Genomic DNA, 20,420 nt, shown 5'->3' with positions numbered 1-20,420 from the left:
TTTGAGCAGGGGATTGGACTAGATGACCTCCTGAGGTCCCTTCCAACCCTGATATTCTATGATTCTATGTTAAAACCATTATTTGACACTTTTTGGGGGGAAAGGAGAAAGACAAAGGTGTTCAGTCTTCTCTAATGGTTCTGCCATGAGAGCAGGGGACTGGACTCGATGACCTCTCGAGGTCCCTTCCAGTCCTAGAATCTATGAATAGCAGAGGAAGTGAAAAATAATTAAGACTTTTTTCTTTCAAGAAACTTTTGGCAACACCAACATGTATTTCACTTAAAATCCTTGTGTTGCTATGAACTCCACTTCCCAACAGGCTTTCCCTTCTTCCACAAAGGCTGCAACAATCTGCCAGAAATCTTTCTACACTGGGCATTTTCTTAAAAGGGACACAAGAGAGAGAATACAAAGTTTATTACCCTTGTTTACAGCTAGACCTTGCAGATGCACTTTTGTTTGAGGGTAGCACTTGTACTGTATTTATACCCTATTAATTTTTTCTATCCTTGTTTGCCTGGAGTCCAAATTGCTAGGAGGACTCTTAACAATAGCAGCTAGAAGTCAAATGCAGCCAGTCTCCCATCACCTCCTGCTACATTATATTCATGTTCTTAGCCTTGACAGATACTATAGTCACACTGGTTTCTACAGTTAGGTTGATTAGATGCTTAACACACATTATTCCCGCAGATTGGCTTTTGAGAATCATAGTATGTGTGTCCACATCTGTCCATATGTTCAGTGATCATGAAAATTACTGGTTTGAAAGCCCTGGAGACTAGAATTCTCTGTTTATACACAGAACCAGAACAGCTAAGGCTGTGGCAATGCAAGCTTCCACCATGCACCATCTGCCAACATGCCTCAGTCCTGATGTGGCGGGATTAGCAAGAAGGGTGAAAAAAAATAGTTTCCAGGGCTCTTTAGTGTCTTATTTAAGATTACCAACAGCAGGAAGCAATTAATGACAAGTTATGGTGGTAGGTCTGTGGTGGGTTCACCTTTCTACTGGGAACTGGACTGAACCCACAGTCATTCCATACAGGCCAAAGAGCGATCAGATGGTAATTGTCTGTCACAACCAACCTGCTCAGGATTCACGGTGGTCACTGGTGACATGCAGGTGAAATACTGTCTGCCATTCCCAATCCTGGCCACTAGCTAGTTATGCAAGGGTTGCCAGCTACATTGCATCTGAGTTTCCCACTCATGACTTGAGCCCTACAATTGCTCAAAGATTATTCTATTGTGTAGCTGATGGCAAAAAACTCATATGAATCTTTTGATCTTCTGATGGAATGTTCCACAGACCTCTTCTTAAGCTACTGCTTTTTTCCTCTGTATCTGCAGACACTTGATGCTTTAATTGTCAGGGGTCTAATTACTTTCTGCATGCAGAAGATGTAGAGACAGGTTCTTTTTGGTTTATCCTGAGGATGTGTGTCTCCTAATTTCATGCTCTCTGGCTGAGATCATTAGTTAGGGATTCAAGAATTTTTTAGCATTTAACATAAGTGAAAAACCAGAAGTTTATGTTTTTAGGACCTATTGCCTCTTCCTATATACACAAGTATTAGGAAGACAAGGCAGGTAAGGGAATATTTTTTAATTGGACCAACTTTTGTTGGTGAGAGAGACAAGCTTTCGAGCCACACAGGGCTATTCTTCAGGTCTGGGCACTGAGGTCTGTGCGTCTCAAGAGCTTGTCTCTCTCACCAACAGAAGTTGGTCCAATGAAAGCTATTAGCTCACCCACCTTCTCTTTCTAATATCCTGGGACCGACACGGCTACAACTACACTGCATATATAAAAGTATGTTAAGATTTACTTCTCCCATATCACTTTAGACTGAGCCTGATGAATATCACTTCATTCCGATCTCTCTCACTGTTTATGTAGATGCCATCTGGTAGCTATTTCCACATTCTGGACCATGCTTTGCTTTTTTCTTGCCTCAATCACTAATGATCCCCTGTTGGTCTTCTTGCCTGATCCCTTTTTGGCTTACATTCTGTCCAAATTCCATGGGTCAGTTGATTTTTTCATTGTTCCTTTTCTCATCTCCTGCTCCTTTATTCAGACATCAGCAAATGCATACCTGTGAAGTTGCAAAATTATCTTTTTGACCCTTACAGCTGTTCATACTGTTCCATGCACATGTTTACAGAACCTAAGTCATTTATCCTTCCCAGGAAACTGACCACTATGACCTAGTTTGTTTAAATCTAAACTTTGTTTCTTTTAATCTGCTGTATTCTGGTTTGTACTATCTTTTATGCCCTGTACAGAACCTTAGAATTCATGAAAGCTGCTATACAAACTATTAGACAGCACAAGCCTTGTTCCAAAACCTTGCAATGCAGAACCCCCAACTGAGTTTGCAACAAGACTCTCAGGCTTGTGTCTGCCCTTTGCACACTTAACTTTTGAATCTATACTGGAAATTGTATTATGAGAATTGTGTGTAAGATGAAGAGTAAAGAGACTTAATCTGCCAGCACTCAATAAAAAAGAAGGAATCCTTTAAATCCTGGTTTATGGGAGATCCACTGCATTTCAGATAATGTGCTGTGGAAGTGACTTTGTGACTCCATAGCCAAAAAACAAAGCCTTTGAACACTCCTTCCTTGCTGTCTCAGCGTCCAGTGAAAAGCAAGCTTGAACAGCAGGGCAATAAAACAATTACTTTTAGTGGATGCCATCTGCAAGATGTTTGTGGGAAGGTGTGACATCAATTGTGAGAAATGAGGATGGGGAGGATCCTCAAATGGCTTAACAAAACACAGTGAACAAGTTGCTTTGGCACAGCTGAAATCAAAGGTATCTGAAGCTTGGAAGGCATATTCAGGCCCCCACACTTTCTCTCACTCCCTGAAAGAAGGGTGGCTTTACTAGGGCTATCTCCCACACTAAAGCAATTAGTCAGGGGAAAGGCCATGATAGCAAGTTGGAGCAAAGCTTCTGAAATTATTTCAGTCACAGGAATGTCAAGCATGCTCCATCACTGCATCTGCCCAATTCCAGCATCAACCCTTCAGCATAATGAGAAATAACAATTCACCACAAATCCTAAAAATGTAACGGGCTATAAATGTCAGATGTAGAATGGAGAAATAACTGACTCTGCAAACCAACGTCATTCTATAGCAGGGGTAGGCAACCTATGGCACGCGTGCCGAAGGTGCCACACGAGAGGGTTTTCAGTGGCACTCACACTGCCCGGGTCCTGGCCACCGGTCCAGGGGGCTCTGCATTTTAATTTAATTTTAAATGAAGCTTCTTAAACATTTTAAAAACCTTATTTACTTTACATACAATAGAAAGAGACCTTCTAAAAACGTTAAAATGTATTACCAGCACATGAAACCTTAAATTAGAGTGAATAAATGAAGAGTCGGCACACCACTTCGGAAAGGTTGCCGACCCCGTTCTATAGTTTAGTTACATACATAAATGCACACAGCAAGAGCATTAAGGTCGCGAAGTCAAGGACTCAAAAGTTAGAAAATGCCAGAATTAAGGTTTTCCATGAAAATCTTAATTCAGCCTCCTTGTGTGTATACATTATTATATCTTCAAGTATATGTTTCCCCCCTTCCCCCACAAGAGGACTCCTGCTTCATTCAGAGCATAGTCTGGATGGTGTTGACTCATTATTCAATTTTTTTTAATCCTTATTCGTTATATGGCTTCAGGCCTTATTTACTGCACACAGGTCAAACCCTGAACTGAATACAGAATTATTAATATCCTCACAGGCTTTTCTATAATGCCTGTCACCACAGTGTCTTCACAAACAACGAATTTATCTTCACAACACTCCTGTAAGGTAAAGTGATATTATTCCCAATTTGCAGATAAGGAATGGAGGCACAGAGATTAAAGCCAAAATTGCCTAAAATGTCTATTATTTGGGTTCCCAACTTAAGATGCCTAGGGGGCCAGATTTTTTAGTTGATTCTTCCTTTTTTAGAGCATTTTTATTGTACTTTATATGGTCAAAGCACAGTTGTAGTTATGAGCACTCAGCACTTCCAGAAATCAGACCTCAGCTATCTCGAGTCAGACACCCAGAAAATGAGGCCATCTGTGAAAAGTTTGATTTAAATAACTTTAAGCATGACATAGGAACTCTGTGGCACAGACACAGATAGAATTCAGTGTTCAAGGGTGGCATTAAATTAACTCAGCCACAAGATCATCTTTTCCTCTTTCTCGAATACCATCTCCTTCCCAATACACCTTTCAATTCAACATATGAGGCGGGGGTTCTATAACCTCATCCACTACACAACCCAGATTCATTTCCAGAGCACCATCTACCCTATAAACTGAGGGAGGGAGGGATGCTGTGGCAAAAATAGTTTTTAATCACATGATCACAATCACAATTTATACATACAAGGAGCTGAATTAAGATTGCACAGACAACCTTAATATTGGCATTTTTTAAAAGTTTGAGTGCTTGACTTTTCAACCTTAATATAGTTTCATTGTATATAAACTTCTTAAATTTTTATTAAAAAAAAAAAAAAAAAAAAAAAAAATCAAACAAAGCTCAAAATTCCATGACATGGAGCAATACAGATCTCCACATGGGTCATCAGCAGGGTAGGAACCTTTTAATCCATAGCACAAGCCAACGATGACTGGTAGCAGTAGAAGGCTGTTATCCTCTAATGAGGCCCTGACACCAGAGGGGGATGAGATTCACACTTTGCCAGTAATTTTCACAGCTATTTGCTAGACAGCAGAGGAATGTTGGGGGCTCCGAAATCCTGGTTTTAGTTTCAAGTTCTGGAAAAGTTTTTCTCTAGGGGTTACAACCTCTTGTGCTCCCATCCCTCAGAGACTGTCCCCAACCAAACCTACTCCTCAACACTCTGCATTTGAGTCAGGATGCTTTCCCTTTCTCCTCCATGCTGCCTGGACACCTGTAGAGGGTGCACTGAGAGCACAAAAAAGTCTCTCTGTTCTTACTTCTGGTATCTTGCACCACATGATCCCAGCACTGCTGGCAGAATCAATGCAAGGAAAGTCCTGCTTGGCATCTACAATCCTGGACTGGAGCATGCTCAGTGCAGACAGAATGTTCAGAGAACTTTGCTCCCAACCTCTAACAAATCTCTACAGATCATGTAGAAATGGTGATTTTCAGAAGCATATAACCTAGCTAAATTTGGTTGTATTTTCACAGGGATGACAAAGGCATCTCTCTGACACCATGGCACCCTCCACACATCAGATTTCAAGTCCTTGATCCAATGCATGGAGGCACTAGAAGTTCTCAATGAAAAGATTGCAAGAACTTTTTTAAAATGGGCTAAGTTTTTTTTTCCCCCCTAACCTTGTTCTTGGAAATGCTAATCAGTTTTTGCTGAAGCTTTTAAAAAAACATTTAGTCTCAAGACAGCCAGGGCTGTAAAACAAGGTCTTATAATGGAAAGCATTAAGCAACCTCAACTAGGTGTCACTTCCAACTGCATCTATCATGTCATCTCTTGTTTAAATATTAATCTTTGAAAAACACTAATCCTAGAATATAAATGGTCAAGCAGGACTTTGGCTGGAAGATCAAGAGAGCTAGACACTGAACCAGGATAGCAGAACTGAGGACACAGTTTGGAGTCTTCTAGTCTAAAGTTACCGTCAGAGTAATTCTAGTGCCCCAGCTGCTGCTCAGAGCCTTGTCCAGTGGCAACATGAAGTTAACAGGACTGATAAATGTTATGGCTCCTATTCAGAATCCTGTGGTCTGTAGTGACACTGCCAAGAACCCAGTCCGTTCTATAGTACCGTTGTTGCTGGATTGCTATAGCCCTGAGCTACAGCTGAGTCACTGGAGCTATCCTCTGGAAAGGAGAACTCACAAAAAGGAAATGGTGCAGGGTACAATAGCTCAGACACCCTCACAGAAACAGAGAAATTGGGGATGGAAGAATAGCAAAAGACTCTCCTGCTTTTCTAGTAGCCAGGAGGGTGGAGAAGAAGCAAAGAAACTCCCTACTCTGGTGAAGTCATAAAGATATGACTTTATATCCCGGGGGGAGGGATAGCTCAGTTGTTTGAGCATTGGCCTGCTAAACCCAGGGTTGTGAGTTCAATCCTTGAGGGGGCCACTTGGGGATCTGGGGCAAAAACAGTACTTGGTCCTGCTAGTGAAGGCAGGGGGCTGGACTCTATGACCTTGCAAGGTCTCTTCCAGTTCTAGGAGATAGGATATCTCCATTAATTATTATATATCCTCCCTCCACAACCCAAATAATCCAAAGGCAGGAAGGGTTCTCCCGCTTTCCATCTGCCAGAGGAGGCTGGGAAAGCAGCTAGTAGCCAAAGACTGGTACAAGAGATTGAGTCCCTGAGCAGGGCCCAGGGACATACACCTCCCAGTACCCTACCCACTCCCCAGCAGTAAAGTGCTGGACTTTTCACCAGGACATTGCCCCAGGTCTTTTCTGGTCCTTCCATCTTTCATATTAACCCCCAGCTAGTACATATCTGCTAATTTTTTCCATGCCTTATTTCTTCACCAGGGCCGGCTCCAGGGTTTTGGCCACGCCAAGCAGCCAAAAAAAAAAAAAAAAAAAAAAAAAAAGCCAAATCGCGATCTGCGGCGGGAGGTCCTTTGCTCCCAGCGGGAGTGAGGGACCGTCCGCTGAATACCTGGACATGCCGCCCCTCTCCGGAGCGGCCGCCCCTCTCCGGAGCGGCCACCCCAAGCACCTGCTTGCCAGGCTGGTGCCTGGAGCCAGCTCTGTTCTTCACAAAACTCCCAGAAAAGAGCTCAATATATTTAGTTTAACAAAGAGAAGGGTAAGTGGTGATTTGATTACAGTCTATAAGATCCTACATGGGGAAGAAATATTTAATAAGCTCTTCAGTCTAGCAGAGAAAGCTCTAACATGATCCAATGGCTGGAAGTTGAAGCTAGACAAATTCAGACTGGAAATAAGGCATAATTTTTTGACAGTGAGAGTAATTAACCATTGGAACAATTTACCAAGGGTCATGGTGGATTCTCCAAAACTGACGATTTTTGAAATAAAATTGGATATTTTTCTAAAAGATCTGCTCCAGGAATTATTTTGGGAAAGTTTTATGATCTGTGTTATACAACAGGTCAGACTAAGTGATCACAATAGTCCCTTCTGGCCTTGGAGTCCATGAATCTCCCTATTTTGCCCTGTTTTATGCACCCCCTGCATAACTGCAATGAGACCACCACCAGCAGAGCACAATACTTTGCTGAAACTCCTCCTTGAGCTAAATGGCCTTCTTTGCCCAAATCTTTCCTCTCCCCCAGCCATTTTTCATACCCGAGATGCCCTTTTTCAAGCTTGGTACAAGTGCCATATCCCATGGGAGACATTAGAAAGGATCTGTTTGGGGGAAAAAGTTTCCTCCAGTTTTTCTCATTTGTCACAAGAGGGAACTATCCCCTTTTAGAAACAGAGTTGCAAGCTCCATTTATCCAAAATATTGGTGGTCATTTTTTCCCTTACCTTGCCCAGAACAGTGAGGCATGGTTTAGGCTCCAACTCCGGCTGTTCCAGTTTCACAACTCCTACCCAGCCATATTCATACAAGTCCTCTTCATCATTGCTATTACACAGTCCCAGTGGATGCATCTGAAACAAAACAAGGGGAGACACGAGAAGTTGGTAAAGGCGTTAACCAAAACATTAACATGAAAACAAGACAGTGTTCATTATGATCGAAGTAACAAAATATTCTACTGGTGGCCTAAATACAGAGTATAGTATAGTATATCAGTCAAATACACACTAAACAGAGAAATATCTGCTTGCTGTTCAGACAGTGGCACGTCAGAAGGTGAGAGAAGTTCCATAATAATGCTAAATATTTTTATTGTAGTCCTTACACTTCTGATCTCAATTGTGATTTGACAGAGCTCAGATTTGCCAGTAACAGATGGATTGGAAACCAGTGATGCAAAATGGTTAGGAAGCCAAAAGCAGCAAAACGCTCCAAATGAAGATTGATCGTGTCAGACAAATCAGCAATTACTTTGATCTTAAAATGTTATTCCAGTCTAGAGTTTTCCTCAAACAGGAAGCAGCCCAGCACACTCCTCTCCTTGAGAAAGGGCAATGAATGAATATACCCATGGGGCACTGCAACAGTAACCCAGAGTATCCGCATTCTCAAACATACAGTAGAATACTCCCAGACCAAAAAAACAAAAACAAAAAAAACCCTAACATTGCCATAGTGCCCAAAGCCCTCAGCTAGGATTGGGGCCCATTGTACTAGGTATGGTACCGAGATACTGTCTCTGCCCCCAAACAATTAATTACCTAATTTGAAAAGAGACCCAGCTAGACAGTGTAAACCAGATCAAAAAAATAAAATCCCTGCAGTTAACACAGGTCAGATAATACACAAGCTGATGGTTCCAGGTCATCTGAAAGAGATAGCTCCTGTAACGCAAAAGCAGGTGCAAATAAATGTGTGTATTGGGGGGGGTCACCCACAGAAGGCAGAGTTAAGGTTGCATGGCATGTACCTGAACTCCTCCCCAGAACTGCACATAAGCCTGTCTTGATGTCTTGTGAGATCTGCAACCTTCACACCCTGCAATTTACCACATGGTTCTCCCAGTCATCACAAACCCAACTATCTATATTCTAATAATCAAATCCCCATCACTATTACCTGGCTCTTCCTAACAATGGGTTCCCATGCCAGGAGGAGAATCCTCAGTGTGAGAGGATATCATGACATCATTTGGAGGGCGGATCTCAGCTATAGGATTGTTTCCCTCCACTCCAGCTTGATAGTCTTCTTCCCCGAGACTTTCGTCCTCCTTAACAGCACAGAGGCTGTCAGACTGGATGTGGGACCATTCTACCATGTCCCTGAAAGTCTCAGCTAAGTACCTCACATAAGGGCTGTTATAAAGAAGATGGTGATCTATTATTCTCCACGTCCACCAGACTAGGACAAGTAGTAATAGGCTTCATCTTCAACAAGGAAAATTTAGAAAGTTTTTCCTAATAGCTAAACTAACTATAAAGAAAGTTAAGCTCTGGAACACGCTTACAAGGGAGGTTGTGGAATCCCCATCACTGTAAGTTTTTAAGAAGAAGTTGGACAAACATGTCAGGGATGGTCTAGGTCAGGGGTCCCCAACGTGGTGCCCGCAGGTGCCATGGCACCCGCCAGGGCATCTAAGTGCGCCCGCGTACTGGCCGGCAGACGAGCATCCACCAAAATGCCGTCGAAAAGCAGCAGCATCCAGAGGTGTCACCGCCGAAATGCTGCTGATTTTCGGCGGCATTTCAGTGGCGACGCCTATTGACGTTGCTGCTTGTCTGCGGCATTTCAGTGGATGCTCATCCGCCGCCACGGTCCTCAGTGGCTCGTTATCTGGTGCCTGCCAGACGAAAAAGATTGGGGACCACTGGTCTAGGTTTATCTGGTCCTGCCTGAGTGCAGGGGGCTGGACTTAATGACTTCTCAAGGCCCCTTCCAGCCCAATGACTCTATGCATCTTTCCTTTGATCACACACATGGGAGTCAGGGACAGGGGCTCACACACACTCCTAGAGGAGCACAGCCCCTGAGATCACCTCATATCACAAAATCACAGCTCTGACAAGCTGCTCCAACTAATCCCTCCACTTCATACAGCTACATATAATATAGTAATTGCAATTGGAGTGCATGCAGATAATCCCCAGAGGCTCCAGCAGGGCAGAGTTAAGGTTGCATGGGTGTGTATCGTAACTCTGTATTTCCTAGTTTTTAAAAAATCTGTTTTGATTGACTTAATGTTCTGGAAGGGCACAAAATACCACTGGACTACCTTAACTCTGCATTAAAGTTTTTGTGAGTGAATATAGTGCTATAGTTACACCCTCTTCCTGTATAGCAAAACAAACACTATAGCTATTTAACACTACCAATGACTTGGAAGAATAGTGTAGGGCCATGATCTGATCCTTGCAGGACACCACTAGAAATGCACCCATTCAGTGATGATCCCCAGTTAACAAGTTACATTTTGAGGCCTGTCAGTTAGCCAGTTCGAAGCAAGTCTACCCCAAACAGTAGCTGGAACATCTGTGCACTGCTGGGAGCTGCGAGCCCTAGTGCATGAGGTGTGTTATTGGTGTGACAGAGCGACCACCCAGGAACTCAAGCACCAAATTTTTCAGCATAGAATAGACTTTTAGTGGGATGGTGAATATTCTCATTTTCTGAAGAGTAAAATATTCAAGGAGTGTCTCCCTAACAAAAACATTTACAACAGGAGGAGGAAAAGAAAGAGGCAAATCCATCAAACAAAGGAACATGGTTATTAATAAACTCTTGTATGTAGTGGTGCAAGAGGGCCCGGTCACAGAGCTACAAGATCGGTGCTACATCTCCAGCTTTGGAGCAGTCTGTTGGAGGAACCTCTTTGCTGTGCCAGGCCCCCAAGGCACCTCACTCTTCCTACAGGGTAGGCCACGCAGCCTCACCATCATCTCAGACTGAACCTCTGGGCTTCAGCACTCCTGCTTCACACGGTGAGCTCTGTTCAGCATGTCCAACTGAGAGAGTTTCCTGGTAGAGACTTGTACACTCTTTAATGCACCTTCCCAAATATTTACAGTGAGACTCTGGCAGTGATGTCAAAACAGTTGGGTTTACTAATCTGCTAGAACACAGCACAGGAAGTCCACAGGTTAGCACAGAGAAATGAAGGTTAAAGCATAGCTCATTTTGGTCAGCCCTGAGCCCCAGCCAAGCTGTAATGCAACTGCATTTTCAGTCTCTGGCTCTCTGGCTTTATCTGACCTCCTTAGTCAGTTCCCAGGTGAGAGGCCCCCAGTCAGATTCCTCCAGAAGCCAACACTATCTCCCCACCCCCCATACATTCCAGTTCTTTGTTCTTGAGCTGGGGTCTTTCCTCGGGTTCCCTGATGCGGGGTGGGGAAAATTCATCTCCCTCTAGGTTGTTGGTTGCTAGGTGTTAATGTCCTGGTGACTGGGTTTTCCAGTGTCTTCTCAGATTTTCCACTAATACGGAGTCGACCTCAGCCAGTCCTTTATGATGACCTGTTCAGGCTCAGACCTCTCCCTTCCCCATGTCTCTGAGACCAAACATAGAATTCCCACTTCGTCACAACATGGTACTTAATGAGTATCAGGGAATGGAAAAATTTTGAATCTTATGCCGAACTAGTGTAAGAAGAGCAGCTGTCCTGCTCATTACCTGACTACCTGAGTCTAGATAGGGTCTCAGGATATTTTTTGATATGAAACAGAATTTGGTATTAGCAAGGTAAAAGCTATGGTGAAAAATTCTCAGTTTTTATATGTAAAAGAGAAGCACGCTGACAAGTTAACTACAACTCCAAGATGAAACTGTTACCATACTGTACAAAAATCATGGGTCTTCGAGGGGGCAGATTCTGATTCCGAACTGAGCTCAAAAACCAGAACATCCCAAATGCTACACACTTATAAGAACAGCAGCATGTTGAATTTACTCTGAATAGGGCATGTAACAGGGACTCCTAGTAAACATGTTCATACAGCTAGGAGATATTTTCAGTAGAAGACATGAGAACTTCTGAACCCCAGAACTAGAATATGTCTGGGAGTGACAAAGTCCCAACACAGTTTTGGGGGGACAAAGGGATTACACAGAAGATAGAAAACAGTTTACCAGAAGATGAATACAGCAAATCAGTGCTTTCATGTAGCAGGAATCCAGGGGAACCTGCATGGAAGACTACTGATGTTCCATCAGCCAAAGGTGCAGACATTGGAGGGATGAAAGGGAGCGTTTCCCCAAATTTTACCCTCCTATGCAGCAGGGCTAATGCAAATGGCTCTGTGGATAAGGGGAAAGCAGTGGTCATGTTATTCCTTGACTTTATCAAAGCTTTTGATACGGTCTCCCACAGTATTCTTGCAGGCAAGTTAAAGAAGTATGGGCTGAATGAATAGACTATAAGGTGGATAGAAAGCTGGCTAGATCGGGCTCAACAGGTAGTGATCAATGGCTCCATTTCTAGTTGGCAGCCATTATCAAGCAGAGTGCCCCAACGGTTGGTCCTGGGGCCGGTTTTGTTCAATATCTTCATTAATGATCTGGAGGATGGCGTGGACTGCACCCTCAGCAAGTTTGCAGATGACACTAAACTAGGAGGAGTGGTAGATACACTGGAGGATAGGGATAGGATACAGCGGGACCTAGACAAATTAGAGGATTGGGCCAAAAGAAATCTGATGAGATTCAACAAGGACAAGTGCAGATTCCTGCACTTAGGACGGAAGAATCCCATGCACTGCTACAGACTAGGGACTGAATGGCTAGGCAGCAGTTCTGCAGAAAAGGACCGAAGGGTTGCAGTGGATGAGAAGCTGGATATGAGTCGACAGTGTGCCCTTGTTGCCAAGAAGGCTAACGGGCTGTATAAGTAGGGGCATTGCCAGCAGATTGAGGGATGTGATCATTCCCCTCTATTCGGCATCGGTGAGGCCTCATCTGGAGTGCAGTGTCCAGTTTTGGGCCACACACTACAAGAAGGATGTGGAAAAATTGGAAAGAGTCCAGCGACGGGCAACAAAAATGATTAGGGGGCTGAAGCACATGATTTATGAGGAAAGGCTGAGGGAACTGGGATTGTTTAGTCTGCAGAAGAGTAGAATGAGGGGGGATTTGATAGCTGCTTTCAACTACCTGAAAGGGGGTTCCAAAGAGGATGGATCTAGACTGTTCTCAGTGGTACCTGATGACAGAACAAGGAGTAATGGTCTCAAGTTGCAGTGGGGGACGTTTAGGTTGGATATTAGGAAAAACTTTTTCACTAGAAGGGTGGTGAAGCACTGGAATGGGTTACCTAGGCAGGTAGTGAAAAGAACAGGAGTACTTGTGGCACCTTAGAGACTAACAAATTTATTAGAGCATAAGCTTTCGTGGGCTACTGCCCACTTCTTCGGATGCATATAGAGTAGAACATATATTGAGGAGATATATATACACACATACAGAGAGCATGAACAGGTGGGAGTTGTCTTACCAACTCTGAGAGGCCAATTAAGTAAGAGAAAAAAATTTTTTTTGAAGTGATAATCAAGCTAGCCCAGTACAGACCGTTTGATAAGAAGTGTGAATACTTACAAGGGGAGATAGATTCAATGTTTGTAATGCCTCAGCCATTCCCAGTCCTTATTCAATCCTGAGTTGATTGTATCTAGTTTGCACATCAATTCCAGCTCAGCAGTCTCTCGGAGTCTGTTTTTGAAGTTTTTCTGTTGTAAGATAGCCACCCGCAGGTCTGTCATTGAATGGCCAGACAGGTTAAAAGTGTTCTCCCACTGGTTTTTGAGTATTATGATTCCTGATGTCAGATTTGTGTCCATTAATTCTTTTGCGGAAAGACTGTCCAGTTTGGCCAACGTACATGGCAGAGGGGCATTGCTGGCACATAATGGCATATATCACATTGGTAGATGTGCAGGTGAACGAGCCCCTGATGGTATGGCTGATGTGATTAGGTCCTATAATGATGTCACTTGAATAGATATGTGGACAGAGTTGGCATCGGGCTTTGTTACAAGGATAGGTTCCTGGGTCAGTGTTTTTGTTCAGTGATGTGTGGTTGCTGGTGAGTATTTGCTTTAGGTTGGGGGGTTGTCTGTAAGCGAGGACAGGTCTGTCTCCCAAGATCTGTGAGAGTAAAGGATCATCTTTCAGGATAGGTTGTAGATCTCTGATGATGCGCTGGAGAGGTTTTAGTTGGGGGCTGAAGGTGACAGCTAGTGGTGTTCTGTTATTTTTTTTGTTGGGCCTGTCTTGTAGGAGGTGACTTCTGGGTACTCGTCTGGCTCTGTCAATCTGTTTTTTCACTTCAGCAGCTGGGTATTGTAGTTTTAAGAATGCTTGATAGAGATCTTGTAGGTGCTTGTCTCTATCTGAGGGCAGGTAGTGGAATCTCCTTCCTTCGAGGTTTTTAAGATCAGGCTTGACGAAGCCCTGGCTAGGATGATTTAATTGGGGATTGGTCCTGCTTTGAGCAAGGGGGTTGGACTAGATGACCTCCTGAGGTCTCTTCCAACCCTGATATTCTATGATTCTTAATTCCTGGTTGCCTCCCTGCTGCACAGAGTTTTTAAATGTGTTTGCATCACTGGTGGCATCTTACAGAGATTTAGAAACCACAGCGTGAATCATAAATATTAAGGCAGCTAAAAACCTAAAAAAAAGTTAACTGCATCTATACCAGTGATAATATCTATAGAAACAAAGTGAGGGTATTTTTATTTGTAGGGTTTTATATGGTGATCACCCTACTATCTTACTGTAAGTTTTAACCTTAATGATTTTTTTTTTTTTTAATTTCAATGTACTTCATGATTGGGAATCTCTAACTTTCCCTCACTTCTCCACCATCCTCTTTGCCTCCTGCTTTTGAGTCCTCAGATGCATCCAACATCCCTTTGCCACATCTTTCAGCTCCTGCTTTCACTCAACCGTCATTTGAGCATCTCATAACTATCCTTCACCATGGTCACTCACCTCTCATTTGACTGCTCAACTAATTTCCATTGATTTTATCAGTTCCCATTTATGTTGTCTAAATCTTGTTCCATCTGCCACTCAGTCATAGATCTCCCCAAACCCCTGTTCTGCATTGTAGTGTGTACTGTTCTCCTCCCTCCATCCCCCCCTTGGCTCCAGTTCCATTTGCTTAACAGTTTCCACCAGCTCTACCTAGTGCTCTTCCCTTCTCCACCCCAATCGCCTTCCCACCAACACAAGCACAAATCCAGATCCCATATCTGCATCTCCCTCTGCCTTCTCCTAGCATCTAGGTGACAACTGGCCCAACCCTGGCCTCCCCTCCATCTGCATCCTCTACACCTCCCATATCTGCCCGTCACCCCTCATGCCAAGATTCCTAACCTCATGCCCATCTCCTTCTGTGATGTGGTGTACTTACCCCGCACTGTCCTTGTGGGGTTAACCATACCCTGTGGGCCAAGGAGCATTGCACCCTCTTGCCCTTGCTGGGCATGCTCCAACTGGAGGCAGACCATAAAAGAGAGTAGCCCAACTCAGACTGGGCTGACTGGGAAGGAGAGCGGAAATGTGTTGCAGGCACCTGCCCAGAAGCTATCAGAGCCCCATGCCACAGAGATCCATCCGCAAGTGGATCGCCAGTTATGCAGCTTCAGTGGTGGATCCAGCAGAGCTGAAGGCTGAAGTGGACACCTTCATGCAAACCTATGATAAGCCACGCCAAGACCCCAGCGAGTACCCAGCTCTGAGGCCCACGGGGCAAAGGAGTCACTGGAAATCTCACCTGCCTAGCACCCCAAGGAGACTGAGGACCTGCACACTATGGAGCGGGAAGACAGGATAAGAAGTAGTCCAGTGGAACCAGACATTGATCCAAGGGGGTACCGGGAGCGGACTCAGTGTGTTTTGGTATGATCCCACTCACCCAGTGGTGTGACCACTCACCACTGATAGAGCCCTTGGCTGGGACATGGTGGAGTAGGGTGACTGGTTCCCCTACCCCTGGCCGCCAGCTCCACCACTGGGTGGTGGCGTGCTCCCATTTGGCCACAAGACCTGAACTTGTTGCTGACTTGCCCCAGCCAGGAGGCTGTGGGACCCTAAACAGTGAGGGTTCCCTGGCCAGCCCTACCGACTCTGGACACTAGGCCACACTGCCCTGCGCTGAAAGGCAGCCACCTTGACCCCGACACCAACACCCCATGCCTGTGGTCTCTGCCAGTTGTCAACAATCAGAACCTGCTGAAAGTTCCACACCAAGGAGGGCCAGAGAAAACCTTCCCACCCCCCATTCTGGTCTGTTAAAGATAGAGACAGAAAAGGTTTTGAAATGGCTACTGGAAAGTCAGCAACAACAGGCAGTGCAGCAGCAGCAGCAGACGCAGACGCAGCTGCTACAACAGATGGCCATGCAGGAGCAGCTGGTCCAGAGCAACAAGAGCAGTGGCAGCAGCTGGTATGGGAGATGGCCGCCCAGCAGCAGGCGCAGCAGGAATGCCTGGTACAGAAGATGGCGACGCTGCTGCGACCAACCACCTCACCTGCCCCGGGGCAATGAGCTGATCGGGGCCCAAGTGGAGGAAATGGTCACACTGGAGCAGTTCACCCAGATCCTTCCTGGTGGGGGGGAAGGAGTGGGTCCAGGGACATTGCCTAACTACCCTCGCAGAGGCCATTTCCTTAATGGAGGAATACCTGAATGCTGAAGCGTCTGAGACGGGAGCCCATAATCTGAAGAGCCTGGGGAGCTGGGATCAGCTGATGGATCGGGGGGCACGCAGTCCCAAGATAGGGAGCCCTCGGCACCAACCCAGGCCATCAGCAACTGTATGAACACCAGCAAGAAGGCGTCCCATCGACCAGTCACCCCCGGATAGATGGGGGAGAGAAGATTTGCCTGGAGGGACCTGCAGTCTTGAGATCAGAACCACCAGCCGGGGGGGCCCTGGCCATCATACCCTGTTTCCCCGAAAATAAGACAGTGTCTTATATTAATTTTTGCTCCCAAAGATGCGCTAGGTCTTATTTTCAGGGGATGTCTTATTTTTCAGAAATGAAAAATGCCTTATTATCGGTGGATGCCTTATTATCGGGGAGGTCTTATTATCGGGGGGATGCCTTATATTACAACGAGAGGCAAAACTGTAAGTAGGCCTTATTTTCGGAGGATGTCTTATTTTCGGGGAAACAGGGTAGCTATGACCAAGTGTAGGTGGCCAGCCTCCAGGCAAGAAAAAGGGGCCCAGCTACGCTCCTGGTATCTCTGTGGGTGAATGGCAGGGAACTACTGCGTAACAAGGGCCCGGACGGCTCGGGAAAAGGCCCCTCCATCCAGCCAGACACCCCAATATACACCCCCACACAGGCAGAGGTGCCAGCGGAGGCTGACTGGACATTGACTGAGACTTCCTAAGGAAGCAGAGGGACCTGAGTCTGAGCTGAGCTGGGGAACACATGGCGGATCTCAAGCAGGAGGATGGTGGTGGCAAATGACAACCTCAAGCACCCCAATTCGAGGTGCATGATGACTGCCTCTGCTAGCTGGGTAAGGAACCTCAAACTCAGGAAGAATTCCAGCAATTGCTGGTCCTGCAGAGGTCCCAGCACCTAATGCACTCAATGCCCTGGGCGGGACACTTGGGGAGTGAGAAGACCCTGCAAGAGGTGGCAGGGAGGATTTCTGGCCAGGTGTCTACAGCGAAGTTTGGGACTTCTGCACCTCCTGCCCTGAGCGCCAACATACCAACCCAAAGGGGACACCTAAGGTGCCCCCAATACCACTCCCTGTAGTTGGGGTCCTTTGAGTGGATAGGTATGGACCTGATAGGGCCTCTGGAGAAGAGTGGATCGGGTGCCAGTATATCCTCATAGTGGTGGACTATGTGCCCCGGTACCCCGAGGCCATGCCGTTGCAGATGGCCATGGCCCCCACAATAGCTGCCGAGCTTCTAAAAATCTTCACCTGAGTAGGAATACCCCGGAAGATACTAACTGACCAGGGGACCAATGTCTCATAGAAATTAATGGCAGAGCTGTCCCAGTTATTAAACATTCTGGATCACTAGGTCATACTGTCCTGCATAGAAGGGCAGCCCTATTGACTCTGGCCATTAGGCCATGCTGCCCTGCACAAGAGAGTAGCTACCTTGACCCTGACCTAACACTCCATGACAGGGTGTATTTACCCTACGACACCCTCCCTTTGTCTTGCTGCCTCTGGAATATGCACTTCATCTCTAAAAGGGCCACAGCCTTTTAGGCCGGCTGCCGGGACCCTGGCTGGCAGGGGCTGGCGGACGGAACCCCAGACCGGCAGCAGGCTGAGTGGCTCAGCCCGCTGACTGTCTGGGGTTCCGTCTGCCACCCACTCTGCCGGTCCGGCACGCGAAACCTTTTACTGGCATGTGAAACCTTAAATTAATGGAAGACTTGGCACACCACTTCTCAAAGGTTACTGACCCCTGTCATGTCATATAACAATTTTTTTTTTTTTTTTTTAAACTTGGGCTTAGGATATCTCCATTAATTAAAAAAAAAAAAAAAAACCTATCTCCTAGAACTGGAAGGGACCTTGAAAGGTCATCGAGTCCAGCCCCCTGCCTTCACTAGCAGGACCAAGTACTGATTTTGCCCCAGATCCCTAAGTGGACTCACAACCTGCGTTTAGCAGGCCAATGCTCAAACCACTGAGCTATCCCTCCCCCCCGCAGCCGGCCCCACTCAGCCCGCTGCCGGCCAGGTTCTGTCCATACAGTTTCTTTAGTATATTAACCTTAGATTCTGTGTTTGTTTTATTTGCTAGGTAATCTGCTTTGATCTGTTTGCTGTCCCTTATAATCACTTAAAATGATTATATTCTCTTTGAAGAATATGGGGGCATAGTCTCACAGTGGACACCAGAATTGGACATAGTATTCCAGCAGTGGTCACACCAGTGCCAAATACAGAGGGAATATAACCTCCCTATCCTTACTCAAGATTCCAGTTTATGCATCTAAAGACTGTATTAGCCCTTTTGGCCACATCAACACACTGAGCTCATGTTCAGCTGATTATCCACCATGACCCTCAAATGTTTTTCAGAGTCACTGCTTACAGTTCCCCATCCTGTAAGTATGGCCTACATTCTTGTTCCTACATGCATACATTTACATTCAGCCATACTGAAACACATACTGTTTGCTTGCACCAGTTTCCCAAACAATCTAGATCACTCTGTATCATTGACCTAGCCTATTCATTATTTACCACTCCTCCACTCTTCAGTCATCTGCCAACTTTATCAATGATGATTTTATGTTTTCTTTCAGGGCATTAATAAAAAAGTGTTACAAAGCATCGGGTTCCTGTAGGACCCAACTAGAAAAACACCAGCTGAACGATGAGTCCCTGTTTACAATTACATTTTGAGACCTGTCAGTTAGCCAGTTTTCAATCCATTTAACATTTTCTGTGTTAATTTTGTATTATTCTAGTTTTTAAATCAAAATGTTGTGTGGTATCAAGTCAAATGCCTTACAGAAGTCTTAGTATATTACATCAACTTTTATTGACCAAACCTGTAACCTCAAAGAAAGTGAAAGTTAAATTGACAGGATCTATTATCCATACACCCATACTGATTGGCATTAATTATATTACCGCACTAGATTAATAAAGAAAGGTATCAGCCACTTCATTATTTTGCTTGGGATCGAGGTCAGGCTGACAGGCCTTTAATTATATCTGGATTGTCCTGTTTACCCTTTAAAATATTGGCACACCATTAGCTTTCTTCCAGTCTTCAGCAACCTCCCCAGAGTTCTAAGAGTTATTGAAAAGTCAACATTAACAGTTTAGAGAGCCCTTGACCAGCTCTTTTGAAATTCTTGGATGGAAGTTATCTGGACTTGGTGATTTAAAAGTGTTTAACTTTAGTAGCTGCAGGGTAACATCCTCCCTCCAAGATGACTATTGGAAGTTTTTCCTCATCATCATATGTTGTAACTGCATCTTTTTTCCTCCAAATACAAAGCAGAAATACTTTTGAATGCTTCTACTTTTTTCTGCATTATTGGATATTCTTCCATTTCCATCTAGTAATACCATTGTTAGGATTAATTTCGTTCCCAATATACTTAAGCTGTGCTGCCCATAGATCTTTCCTTCTGTCCTTTTCCTCCATCATAAATTTTCTATGATTCTGAACTTCAGATTTATATTAATTGTCAACATCCCCTTTCTTGTGTGTGTGTGTGTTTTAATATTTAATTTATTTATTTTAACCTGCCTTCACTTCAAAGTGTGGCTTTCCCTCAATTGTGACTTTTTGGGCATCTACTAATATATTCTGAAACAGCTCCCAATCATCATTTCAATATTTGTTTAAATTATTTCTCCCAGTTGACTGAGGTTCAGTTTGCTTTCAACTTTAGGAAATTGTCTATATATATGCATGCTTAGACTTTATTCTGTTTGCATATAACAAATGTAATCAAGTTATGATCACTTGTACCTAAGCTAGTACAAATTTTTAGTTTTGTGGTCAATTCCTATTCGTGCTGTCTACACAGAGCAGTACTAGAGGAATGTGATATCTAAAGCACACCAATGTGTTGCATGCTAACTGGCCTGTATAGACCCTTCTAGTGCAAGTTAAAAGGTCCCTAATACACATTTACATCGTAAACAGCACTACATTAATGCAACTAGGGACCCATTAAGTTCACAGCTTCAGGGGTATCTACGTTGGCCAATGCAAAACACAGGTGTGCTTTAAGAAATCAGATTTCTCTAGCGTGCATTACTGCTCTGTGTAGACAAGCCATTTGTCAAGCCTACTTGTTGGCTGTAATGCTTTCTGAGTTAGGAAACTCATCTATAATATTTAGA

The 20,420-nt window shown here is 44.6% G+C and overlaps 1 protein-coding gene across 1 annotated transcript in view; it reads right to left on the bottom strand.

Moving 5' to 3' along the window:
* The window catches only part of ZNRF3 (zinc and ring finger 3), a 203,524-nt gene that overhangs the window by 49,962 nt on the left and 133,142 nt on the right, over nucleotides 1-20,420 (bottom strand). The window contains exon 2 of the mRNA XM_054005955.1: nucleotides 7,510-7,635. Within this exon, the coding sequence (XP_053861930.1) occupies nucleotides 7,510-7,635 (126 nt within the window). The remainder of the gene's footprint in view (nucleotides 1-7,509; nucleotides 7,636-20,420) is intronic.

This window comes from Malaclemys terrapin, chromosome 16 (assembly GCF_027887155.1).
Source record: "Malaclemys terrapin pileata isolate rMalTer1 chromosome 16, rMalTer1.hap1, whole genome shotgun sequence".
NCBI lineage: Eukaryota > Metazoa > Chordata > Testudines > Emydidae > Malaclemys > Malaclemys terrapin.
The sequence above is the reverse complement of the archived record's forward strand: the minus strand, read 5'-3'. Positions and strand labels throughout refer to the sequence as shown.